The sequence below is a fragment of the Pelodiscus sinensis genome, chromosome 20 (assembly GCF_052426305.1).
Source record: "Pelodiscus sinensis isolate ZL-2025 chromosome 20, ASM5242630v1, whole genome shotgun sequence".
Taxonomy (NCBI): domain Eukaryota; kingdom Metazoa; phylum Chordata; order Testudines; family Trionychidae; genus Pelodiscus; species Pelodiscus sinensis.
This window is the reverse complement of record NC_143071.1, coordinates 20589530-20601686: the sequence shown is the minus strand read 5'-3', so window position 1 is coordinate 20601686 and position 12157 is coordinate 20589530. Positions and strand designations below refer to the sequence as shown.

Genomic DNA, 12157 nt, shown 5'->3' with positions numbered 1-12157 from the left:
GCCAAGAGAGCTCTCACCAGCGTAGCTCGGGGACTCTTGCTGGCATAACTCCAGCCCTGCTAGGGCTTTGGTCTCAGGTTCACAAAAGCAACACTCCTAGCCAACACTTATGATAATGGCAAAATATTCTAGCATCTAGTTCCCCTGCTAGGGGGAGAGGCTGGGTTAACTCCAGAGGGCAAGCAGGACCGGGTGGGGTGGGATGGGTGGAAATCGTGTGTTCCTGCTTTAAATTCCAACTGCCCCAGTAGGGAGTATGCAAAAGGCCTTCCCTGGTGTGGGAGAGCTAGATACTCTGAGCCCCTCTGGCGGCCGGTGTACACGTGTTGCTGTGTGTGACGTGCTGATAGCACCGTCCTACGAGGGTGCTCTGATCTGTCCTGCTGGTTTTCCTGTCCTGCACAAGACGGCTCTTGCCACCTTCCTGCTGCTGTGGATGCTTGTTGGGACCAGGTTGGTTTAAAACTCTGTTCTGAATGAAGTCTAGGTCCAGGCAGGACAAGTGACCTGGCTTTTCTTGCGAAGGATGGATAGGAAGGTGCTGAGCATCCTTGGAAAGCAGATGGGGCTCTGTGGAAAAGAAAGGCAGCACATCTCTCGATGATGGCCTCCTAGGCTCTGTGAGAGCCCAAACTAGAGAGTGCAGGGCTGTTATTCCACATGATCCCAGCAGCAATAATCTCTCAGGTTATTGGGGGCTTTAAAATCCTCTGTCCCTTGTGCATTCATGTTGGATATTTCCAACCTTCCCATAGCTAAAAGGGGGAAGATGCTTTGTGGGCCACTGGCTTTTGGATGTAGCCTCTCAAATGTGCAAAGCAAACTGCCACTCCCTTTGTGCCACTCTGGTGCAGGCTGTTGAATTCCGTTGAAAACTGTTCTGACTGAAATCTTAAGTCCAGGTAGGACAAGTGACCAGGAAAACACACACAACCCAATTAGAAAACACAACAAATAAACTCTTTATTTGCTGATTAACAAAAGAACTGACAAACAGCGCAGTGTGCCCCGGGAACTTTCATATTTCCAGTGAACTAGGATGGCATAAGCTAGGAGCTCTGGTCTACACACAGCACTGGTCCACGAAGGATGATGTACCTACCCCCTTGTTTTTAAGAAATAAACCAAGTGATGTTGCCACTTTGGGATTTTGCAAACCCTTGCATGCTTATTGGATTAATTTGACGTGTATGACTTTTCATGGGTGCTTTGGATTTCTCTAGATAGGGACCACAAAGGTACCTTAAAAGGTCTGTTGAGAATTCTACCCCTTATAACTCTTTGGAGATGGGAGTTGATGGGGATGTCTATCTAGTGATGAAGTCGCCTTACTGGGCTTCTTAGAGAGCATTTGCTCCACGCCCTATTTGGTTTTCCTTAGACTGTGTACACGCTGTGGATTTTGGACCGCATCTCCTATGTTGGGTTGGAAGTTGGTGCCCTAGTCTGTTGGAGCAGTGATGGGTGCCATCACTGGTCTCATAATAATGTAGCATTCTCACGCTTCCACTAGTTGTCAGCCTGTAACAGTAGGAAGGCGAGGCAGGGGAGGCTTGCTGGAGCCTAGCAGAGCAGAATGTATCTTACATATGTACAGAAGGCGTGAGCACGGATTCCATTAAATGCATCACAGCAGAATATGGCAGCGAGCAGCTAGTGAGAGAAGGTGTGGACAGCTTTTCCCAGCAGAGAGCATGAGAGGTGGCCACAGTGGAGCATGTGCCCTGCCTTGTGGCGTTGGCGTTGGAACATTTGACAAAGAACAAAAACACAGAATCCATGAACTGATCCAGGCGGTGCAGCTTCTCAGGCAATGTTTTCCCCCTTTTGAACAGCATAACATGCTATTGGAGCTTTGTCACCCTCTTCCCTCCCCCCACCTCCCCCCGTGCCACTTTTAAAGCCAGGAGCTATCCAGGGGAGGTCAAATTCAGCAGCAGTAGCTGTAGGCAACCTGCCGGCTGAGCTGTGGGCTGGACAAGAGGCCTGGGTGATTCTGGTGCCTTTTGCTCCACATCTGTAAGTGACAGCTGGGACCAGTGTGGAGGCCAGTGGGATGGGCCTGGAGTCCTTAGATAAAAGGCAGCCAACTGGGACATGGGACACAAGTCAGCAGCAAGTCGGGGTCTGCTCGTACAGAGAGCAGCTACTGCTGCTCAGCTCTGTCTTTCTGGACTTGGGTCTCTGCCCCACCATTGCCTGAGAAGCATTGAAGCTGGGGGAGGAGCCATCTCAGCAGCCGCTGTTTCTGCGCATGAAGGCGTGGCCCCGCACGGGGTACTGCATCTCTATGAAAGCAAGCGAGCCCACAGTGACCTGGCAGGGGCCCAGCACCCTGAAGCCGCACTTCTCGTAGAAGGGGATGAGAAAGTCCTCGCACATCAGCACGGCCCGCCGCACGTAGGGCAGGCAGCGGAGGTACTGCAGGTAGCGCCACATCAGGATGGAGCCCTTGCCCTGCTGGCGGAAGGTGCGGTGCACGGCCAGCGCATGGATGTGCACCGTGGTGCCACCGGGCTTGTGCAGAGTCAGTGCGTCCTGCCAGGGGAGAGAGCAAAGTGTGTTGGCAGATGGCGGGTCGGTCCCTGCTGGAGGATTCTCTAGAGAGCATGTTCAGCTGGCCGAGCTGCAGGTGTCACTCCAGATCTGCCGCTGGTGTGAATGAGCAGCCTCCGTGGGAGTAAGCGCACGCACACCAGCTGCAGCTCTCGTCCAAGCCACTGACCTTCTCTGGAGACATTAGCCAAGCACAGAGTGCCTGGCAGACAATACCCAATGGCTCACCATACCCCTGCACACCGCACGGGTAGTGTCATCCCTGCTTCATGGGGAAAACAGGCATGGACAGGTTAGGGGTGGATTGTCCAGAGGTGATACACTCCAAGTCCCCACCTCCCCTGTCCCCATCTCCAAATGGTTTTAACTGGTGCTGTGGCTGCTTAGCCCTTTCTGAAAATCAGGCATTTGCCCAGGCTTCCAGAGGGGCAGGGAAGGAGCCAGGAATATTCCTGGGAGTCCCGCCTCCTAGCTTCCTGCTCTGACTGGAGAGCGTTCCTTCTGCCATAGCTTCTGGGGCCCTTTGTAGTTTTAATTACTTGTAATTCTAAGGAGGCTTTTTAATATTAAACATGTTTGCAACGTGCCTCGTATATTCGATACCAAAGACGTAAAAGAAATGAGTTACCCTGTAGCAATTAGTGCTGCAAGACCTGCGTCTCTTTGGGAGTGAACTTGCTCCACATTGCAAACTGATCAGTTTCTACAAGCAAAGCGTTTTGCAGAGGAGAGTGGCTGAGTCAGCTGCATGTGCGTTTGTCACTCGGAGAATAGCCCTGTTTGGTTTGCAGTTAATCGATCGTCGGTCGACTCTCGGTTTTCAGTAGTATCCACTTCAAGAAGGAAAATTGCTGCTGACTGGGGAGCGGGCAAAGAGGACAACTACCCTGGGGCCTGCCAGTTTAAAAGGGTGCAGCAATGCCCAGAGCCCCGGGCACTTTAAATCACCGAGGGAGCCTGCATAGCTGTTGGGGCTGCCTGGGGCAGCAGAGGCCCTGCGCTGTGGGGGCCTGTAAGAGTTGGAAGGGGAGGCTAGCGTAGCACACTCCGGGTGGTGCCGACCGCCCCTTCTGGGAGTGCAGAGCTGCCCCCTCCACCTCCCCCGGGCGCCCGGCATGGCTGGCTGCTGCCCGTTTCCAGTGCTAGGCAGCAACCTTAGGCCGGAGGAAAGGGGAGTCGTATACACAAGGAGCACTAGACTAGGGATGTTAAATATCGGTTAATTGAATAGTTGAGTCACCTCATGAATTCTTATCGGTTAGTCGACTATTCTATAGTCCCTGGGGGTGGGGCTAGCAGCCAGTGCGCCTCACTCCCAAGGAGCCCCCTGCCATTTCATAGGGTGTCAGGCAGGAACTGGTCTGAAGGCAACTCTCCTGGCGGATTGGCTAGCTGTCACCCTGTGCTGCTACGTCTGAGAGAGGCAGCAGTGCAGGGTGACAGCAGCCCTTGCCTAGGGTGGGTCTGCGCTGCGCTCCTGGACCCTGCCTGCCCGGCTCCTAATACACTTTAAATGCAGAGCCACAGCGGGGGTAGATCCTGGACCCGGCACTAGTCAGGACTGAATCGGGCCGGTTGCCAGCCTGTTTAAAAAGTGTACTGGTGTGGGGAGGAGAGGGAAATGCGTTTAGTCTATAGCATTAACCTATACGCTTTTGCTGACACTGTTACATCCCTACTACAGGGCATGCTACTGTGGCGCTTAGCCAAAGCCCTGCTGCCCCAGAAGCTGTGGGGGGGTGTGAAACGAAGAGCCCAATGGCAAACAGGGCTGAACCATGGCTTCAAAGCTGGAGAGAATGGCGCCTCCCCTGCCTGTCTGAACTACATGGAAATGTGGCTCATGGGTGGAACCACCCCCACTTTGCTGCTCTGCACTTGGGGGCTCAGCATGGCCCACGGTCACAACGGATCCCTTGGAGGCAGTGGTGATGCTCAATACCCACAGCCAGGCCTATGTGCACTCCAGCCTCCTGTCTCAAAGCTCGGGTGCCCTCCTCTCCCCCTCCAGCATGGAAAGGAAACAGCCCAGCAGCAGTAACAGAAGCTGGTTCTTACCTGGCTGAGTTTTTCCTGGTCCCAGAGGGATCCAATAATGAAAGCCACGAGCCGGCCTTCTTCAAACCAGCCGAGCGAAAGCTCGGGGCACAGGTTCAGGAAGTGGCGAATTTCATCCATGTGAAGGGGGCAGTCGCCGGAAACCGAGATAAATGCTAGAGAAACACAAAAACAAGACTGTCAAGAAGGAACAGTCTCTTGGGTGCTATGCTGCAGCCTCCCCTAGGCTGGGAGTCCCTCGTAATTGTGATGGTGAACTGGAATTAGCTCAGCAAACACGAGGTGTGAACTGAAGTCCTGGCTCCAGCCACTCTCAGGCTTTGGGAAAGTTTGACTCCAGATCAGAACTTTTTTTGTAGCTCTAGCTGATCTGCTTCCAGTGGGAGAAGCCACAAGGACCTGGCCAGAAAGGACTGGGATTGTCCTTCCCACCCACCCCTCTTGTGGAAGCTGCTTCCTTTTTAGAAGTTTGGCCCCTCCCACTTGAGGAAGTAAAGCCCTGGGCTCTCCCTAGCAGGAAAACTGTTCCCTGATCGGTACCTCACTGAACCTGGACACTTCTTTAAGGCTCTCTCCAGCCGGGGGAGGAGGGGGGCTTCCGAGTCACTCCTTCAGCACTGGGCCTCAATTTAAAACCATCATGGATATTTATATAGTTTCAAAGTTCTTGCTAACTGAGTTGGGAAACACTAGTCCTGAAATTCTAATTCTTGCTACCTGGGAAACAATCAATAGATGGAGAAGTAGTTTGGGATCGATACAGGGATGTAGATGTTGCAACACTGAAGCCCACAGCACCACTGGAGGTATTTAAGAGCAAGTTACATAGATGTCTATCAGGGATGATCTAGATGGTACTGGATCCTACTGTGAGTGCAGGAGACAGGACTTCATGACCTCTTGAGGTCCCTTCCACGTCTAGTATCTAATTCTAATTTTTAGGAGCCTTTACAATCACAAGTATCAGAGGGGTAGCTGTGTTAGTCTGGATCTGCAAAAGTGACAACACGTCCTGTGGCACCTTTATAGACTAACTGAAGTGTTGGAGCATAAGCTTTCGTGGACAAAGACCCACTTCGTCAGATGCATGTAGTGGAAATTTCCAGAGGCAGGTATAAATAAATATGCAGGCCAGAATCAGGCTGGAGATAATGAGGTTAATTCAGTCAAGGAGGGTGACAATCACAAGCGTGCACAGCAGCCCACAACAATGAATTAGCCAGCGAGGGTCTCTACAAGGAAGGGGGAAGATGGGTGGTCTGGCCCTGGGATCAACAAAGCCAGCATGCTAAGAGTGGAGCCTCCTGCTGACGTTTGCAGGTGCCTCCGATGAGAGCAGAGTGCTAAACCCGGCTTGGCTCTGATGTCGGGGCGTTGCAGCTGAGGTAGCTGCCAGTCTCTGCTAGTGATCTGCGGATGGCAAGGAGCAGCCTGGAGGTGGGGGAGCCTGCCTCGTGCCATACCAAACAGCTGGAAGTCTCCTACCTCTCAGAGCCATGCTCTACCCACTGGGCTACAGAGTCCTTGTCTCTCTCTGGCCTACGCCTGGGACTGATTTTGTGAGCAGTGCCACCACCTCCCCTCTTCCAGACAGATTTGAGTGGGACCTGCCCCAGAAAGCAGCCTCTGAGCGAACTTACCAGCCCAGGTGCCTCTTTCCCTGGTTCTTGAATTGCTGTGGGGCTTAGGCAGGATGCGTCTAGGGTAAAGCAGCAGCGCACATGCTTAAAGGCAGAAATACGGGGGCCTGAGGAACTTGTGCCCTGAAAACATAGGCCCAGTGGGAGTGTAGGGAGTTTTGTTGAGGGCAACCCAAACTAGGAGTTAGCTGCCCCCAGCTTGCGCTTAGGCGCCTCAGCATCTGCAGTCTGAGCTTTGTGCTTGGGAATGCAGGACGGGCTATTGCCTTCTGGAAATCACTGTATCTCTCTTTGCCCTGAGCCCCTTCCAGCTTCCATTTCAAGGCCTGCTTCTCCACTGCCCCGTTTCTCATGCAGTCATTTATATCGGCACAAGTGAGATCGGCACGGCCGTATTTACAGCCACTGTGCTCCCCCTTCAGGAGGTATAAATGAGATGATGGTGGAGAATCTGGTCTTGTTGCCACATGCTGTGTCCAAGGGAGGGGTTAGCTCTGCTGTCTCTTGCTGTTGGCCACTGCCACACAGACTTACTCTTGCGAGTTTGCTGCTATTCCTTCAAAATGTATCATAGGAGAGAACAAAGGACCAAACTCGGCCCAGACCTGAGGGGCGATACAGCCCAGGGCTTACAGGTTTTGCAAACCCGAGATCTCCTGAGAATAACTAAACTAGCTGCAATGCCTTGGGCTCCAATACGCACTGCTCTAACTCTAGGGTTTGAAGATTGAAATGTTTGTTCTGACTAACGTTTGATTCCCAGCTGGCTTGAGTGTTCCAGGTCAGGTGTGCACAGCAAGCGAGGGGGAAACACTCCACGATGAGGGGGAAAAGTTATTTGTCCCCAGTGGGATCTGGCCCAATCACCTGCTATGGCAAAAAGCCCTTCCCAGAGCAGAATGAGGGCCACGTGCTTTCCCGTGTAACCAAGGTGCAGGCTGCAAGAGAGTGGTCCTTGCTGGAGAGTGGTGCTGGTATGTGAATACAGATGACTTTGGGGTGGCTGTAGGAATCTTGGTATTGACTCCAATGGGGCCAGGAATGGGCCCCTTTAAATGAGTTCCACTATATAACACCTTGCTTCCAGCTCCCTAATGCTGCCTCCACCTCTGACTCTCCCTCTGCTTGTGGGAAGAGGGAGACGGTGAGTTTTCAAATACATTTGCAAAACAGGGACCCTGGAGCTTGTAACCGATCTGACCTAAGGATGCTGGGTAAATGGGTCACTCCTCTTTCCACTTCTTCCTCCATTGCTATCTACTTAGCTCTCTCAAGCCTTTCGGGGTCCAGCTTCTGAGGCAGACACTGTAACGACTCTTAGCTGTTCGTAATTGTAGGATGCCCAGCCCTGCTCCCCTACAGACAGAGAAGCGTGTCCACTTGCACAACAGTGCTGGCCCGGGGCAGTACCGTGGCTTTTGGCCGAGCAGAACTAAGGCAGGGGGCTAGTGGGGAAGGAGGGCTCTTACCTTCTCTCTCAATCTCAAATACGCTGATTGCATCCTCGGGGGAGAGGCACCGGAATTCGCTAGCAGGCAGCGTGTGGCGGCGCTGGCGGCCCGGGGAGCTCCGTAGAGGCTGCAGGTGAATGGGCTTCAGGAAAGGCAAGGCGCTGATCACGGACATCCTCCTCCTTTATTTCTGGCGTCCTCCGCAAACGTCTCCTCCTTTTGGCCACTGGTGTCGTCAGCGAGTGGCTATTTCAGTAAATCTTCTCCAGAGTGATCTGCCAAAAATACCTGCCAAGCACGTACTGGATTAGGTGGCCTGCCTCCCTCCCTCCCTATATATGCAGGCTGTGCCCTGAGAGCCTGTAGGCCCACCCAGCCTCTCAGCGCAGACCCGCTCAGGCTCTCAGACATAATTGCCATCACAAGGCAAGTGGGGGACCTCTGGTCACGGAGATGGGACTCTGGCATGGGAGGATCACAAAAACAACCGCCCCCACCAGCCGGCTGAAGGGTAGGAACAAAAGCCAGCCACCTGATGACCGAGGCTGAGAGCAATAATGACAGAGCTGGGGGACGAGAAATGGCTCTGAGAGCCTGGGGAGCAGCGAGCAGGGTTAAGTGGTGAGAGAGGCAGGGTTAATGCGCTGACGTGAGCAGAGAGAGGGAAGGTGGCGCTAAGGTCACCAGAGAGCTGGATCTGGTGCCTCAATCACTCTTAGGGCCTGGTCCTGCCCAGCGCTGAGGCTCCTGCTGAGTGTTGAGCACCCACCGCTCACCCTGGCTTCGGTGGGAGCTGAGCACCTTGCAGGAGACACGGAGCAGCTTGCAGGATTGGGCCCTTAATGCTGTCAAGCCAATCCTCTGCTTTCTGGGAAGCTCTTACTGTAATCGTGTTAACAAGCTGAACAGAGGGGCTCACAGCCCAGCGCTTTTCCTCCCCTGGGAAGAGGAGGAAGTGGAGGGGTGACATGCAGAGCAAGTGATTTGTTGAGGCTCTTTGTCGTAGGGAGAACTCGGGAGTTTGGAGAGGGTGCCACTGTACGGAGAAACCATCAGCCCAGCAGAGAAGCCCTGTGGTACTGATGAACTGCAGCTGGAGGGCACACGTAGGCCTGGGCAAATGTGATGTGCCCGGGCAGAGAATCCATGGGAACAGATACAGTCTGCATGGGTACAAGCTGTCTCCTGAATCTCCCAGGCTACAGCTTGTCCAGCATCCGGCTTGTACGGTGTCTGTTAGCAGCTTCCCGGATAGATTGTCCATGGCAAGAAGAGTCAACAAATGACTCATTAGTGAGGGCAGGGTCAGACGCTGGCATTAGCTCTGTGGTTTTCAGTTACCGGCAAGAAAGGGGAAGTCTCAGTGGTTGCTCAGACTTGGGGAGACATGCTGGAATGTGTCTGCAGCTGTTGTTTACCACTGGGTCTAATTATACACCAGCGACTTCAGGGAGCAACCAAAGAAACCTCCCCAGCCGCTAGTTCGGGTGGCTTCCTTGGTGCTCTCTGAGCAGCATCTCGGATTTTGATCAACTCATCTGTAGAGCTGATCAACCTACCTGGACTTCTCCTGAGAGCTTGCTGAGCTTCTCGAGTGTATACACAGTAGCCAATGTGGGCCAAATGCTGGGAGAAGTTTAAGCTGGTATGATGTACATCTATTTCTAGCCCCTTAGCAGATAAATTACACCAGCTTAGCCTCTGCTGTACTTTGTGTCGCTGTGCCTGCACTAGGAAAAGTGTGTGGTTTGCAATCAGATAGCTAACATGCATTAGCTAAGCTGGTGCAACACCCAGCAGGTGGGGAGACAAAGCCGTAGTACTTTGATGTAGCTGGTTGAGGGGACCCTTAGGTGAGGAGCAATCTAATTTAGATGTCGAAGGAAAGACAGGAGTGCAGCAGGAAATGCAGCTAACTAGCCGCGATTTAGTTCGGATCGGACCTCCTTTTAAGCAGAAGGTTGAACTCTCTAACCTCCTGAGGTCTCTTCCAGCCATAGGATTCTGTAAGCGGAGGTAGGGGAGGCCACATAGATATCATACATACCTGGCCTGGGTCCGGTTTTCACCCGGACAGACTGTTATTTCTGGTCTCTGTCCAGTTTAAAAAAAACCCAGAAAATACCGGATATGTAAAGTGTCTGGTATTTTCTGTTTCTCAGACAGAAGGCCAGTGGGGACATTCTTCCCCTGCCGCATTTGGTGAGGAGCACGGGGATATTTAAAGGCACAGCGCCTTTTTCGTTTTGCTCAACAAATCTGGCTCCCCATTTCTGTTTCTCTCAACCAATTTTTTTTCCTGCCATGTTCGGGATTTTTGTAAAGTATCTGGCAACCCTAGGCCTGGGCTGATAAATTCCCATGGTACAGTAAACTTCTGATAATCCAGCACCTTTAGGACCCAGGGGGTGCCGGATTATCAGATATGCCGGAGTACCGAAAGGGAGACTATGAAGGGTCTGGGGTGGGGTGGGGGATCGGCGGGGAACAACGCAGCATGGGTGGGGACGGTGCTGTGGGACCAACCTGGCAGCACCCCAGCACCCCAGCTGCTCTGCTCCCCACTTCCCCAAGTCAGCCGCTGGTCAGTTTCAGCAGCAGCGGACTTGGGGAAGCCAGGGCAGAGCAGCTCCAATTGTTCAGCTGGCTGGAGCACTTCCGGGTTCCAATAGCCCGGTACAAACTGGGAGTGCCGGACCATTGGATGCTGGACAATTGGAGTTTTACTGTAGTTTGATAAGACCTTGTCAGTAACAAAACCCATGCTCCATGTGTGACTGAGCTATAGCAGGGCTTGCAGAGTCTCTCCTCCAGAGGAGACAAGCCTTGGCTCTGGTGCATACAAAGGGAATTATTTACTGAGGCTGAACTGTAGCTCCCAAGTGACTAGCCCCAGCTTGTTCTGCCTGATAACACCAGGCAGGATCTACCTTAGATGGTCCAACCAAATCCCGAGGTTGGAATAGCCCTGAACCTGGATCTGGATTCAAAACCTACTGCTGGGAGCTGCCTTAGCTTCATGTGTGGTGGTGAGAGAGCTCAAGCCCAATTAGTAAACCTGCCTCATATCGTCATGAGACTAGACACAGATGTGCAGGAAGACAGCACAAACTTCTGCAAATCACTTCTCCCACAGGCAGAATTATTTGCCAGCTGAATATTGTAAGGGATCACTACAACCCATGTGAGGAAATGAGACCAGGTCACCAAAGACTATTGTTCAACAGGTGCTGGCCTCCCCTCCAGATTATAGACTGGCAACAAGCTAGTAGGATTTGCCGAAATAACAAAGCAAAGCACTGCCAGCAGACATGGTGCATCAAAAGCAGGACTGCACGGGGGTGGTATTAAAGTGCTGCTTTTTCTCTAGTTACATCAAATTGCCAGATTTACCAAGGTCTGGGGCGGCAGTGGGGTTGTTTAATGCAGTCTCTCCACAAATGCGTCTGAGTTCTGGAAGCAAACTCTGACAGTGTGACGTGTGTGTGTGTGCATGCAGGGAGTGTGCTCTTCAGAGCGAAGGGAGAGCTGGAGGAGAGCTCAGCTGAGAGTGATTAGGACACGGACTTTCATAGATCCCGGAAGTCTTTTTTAGACATGACAGGAACTGTGGAAGCCTGCGGTGATAGCCTTTCCACTCTGACTGCTGAGGACAGAGGGTGAGGCTCTACTGAAATCAGAGGCAAAATGCTCATTGACTTCAATGAGCCCAGAATTTCTCCTTCTGAATTTGAAGTATGAGAACTGCAAAAATGTTCATGTGCCATTATCCTTTTCTTAAGTCACAAGTATTGAACACTTGCTTAGGCTATGAACGAACACCTAGGCTATGTCTACACTGATCTTGCGCCAGAAGTATGCAAATGGGGCTAAGCGTAGAATATCGCTGAGCCTCATTTGCATACCTAATTAGCCGCCATTTTGCGGAAGAGGCGCTTGCGCTAGAAGGAGCTGTCTACACTGCCCCTTCTTGCACAAGAAAAACCCTCTTGCGCAATGCCATTACGCTGATTATTTTCAGGAATAACGGCATTCTGCAAGAGGGTTTTTCTTCTGGCGCAAGAGCCTCTTCTGCAAAAATGGTGGCTTATTAGGTATGCAAATGAGGCTCGGCGATATTCCATGCTTAGCATCATTTGCATTCTTCTGGTGCAAAATTGCACCAGTGTAGACAATAACCCTAATGTCTTCTCTCTGCTCCACAGTCCTTTCAGCTGTGCCCCTTTCAGCCAGGTGCCATCAAGTTCATTTAAACTCTTTAAAATCATTGTATTCCAATATTCATCTGATTAAAATTGTATTTATTGCCCTGATCAGCTAGAATAGTGAGAGTCTTTTCTGTGTATGAATGCAGCTAATGATTTAACTCCTCTCTCATACTGGCCTTCAGGAGTTACTTCTATTCATCAAGATGTGATTGTAATAAGGCCTGTGAGCCTCCCTGTGCTAATT

The 12157-nt window shown here is 52.0% G+C and overlaps 1 protein-coding gene across 1 annotated transcript; it reads right to left on the bottom strand.

Annotated features, from left to right (window-relative positions):
* Window positions 1-993: 993 nt before the first annotated feature.
* Window positions 994-8218, bottom strand: AANAT (aralkylamine N-acetyltransferase). Its single transcript, XM_006136481.5, has 3 exons — window positions 7724-8218; window positions 4615-4769; window positions 994-2538 (listed from the first exon to the last, which is right to left on the bottom strand). Exons 1-3 carry the CDS (start codon window positions 7878-7880, stop codon window positions 2233-2235), a joined length of 618 nt encoding a protein of 205 aa, XP_006136543.1. The 5' UTR covers window positions 7881-8218; the 3' UTR covers window positions 994-2232.
* Between the last annotated feature and the right edge of the window lie 3939 nt (window positions 8219-12157).

What these genes read in the sequence shown, in the direction of transcription:
- AANAT (XM_006136481.5), bottom strand. Translation starts at nt 7,880, where the DNA reads ATGTCCGTGATCAGCGCCTTGCCTTTCCTGAAGCCCATTCACCTGCAG. An exon ending in ATTTGAGATTGAGAGAGAAG is followed by an intron (nt 4,770 to 7,723) that starts GTAAGAGCCCTC and finishes GTGTTTCTCTAG; the next exon opens with CATTTATCTCGGTTTCCGGC. An exon ending in ACCAGGAAAAACTCAGCCAG is followed by an intron (nt 2,539 to 4,614) that starts GTAAGAACCAGC and finishes CTCCCCTGGCAG; the next exon opens with GACGCACTGACTCTGCACAA.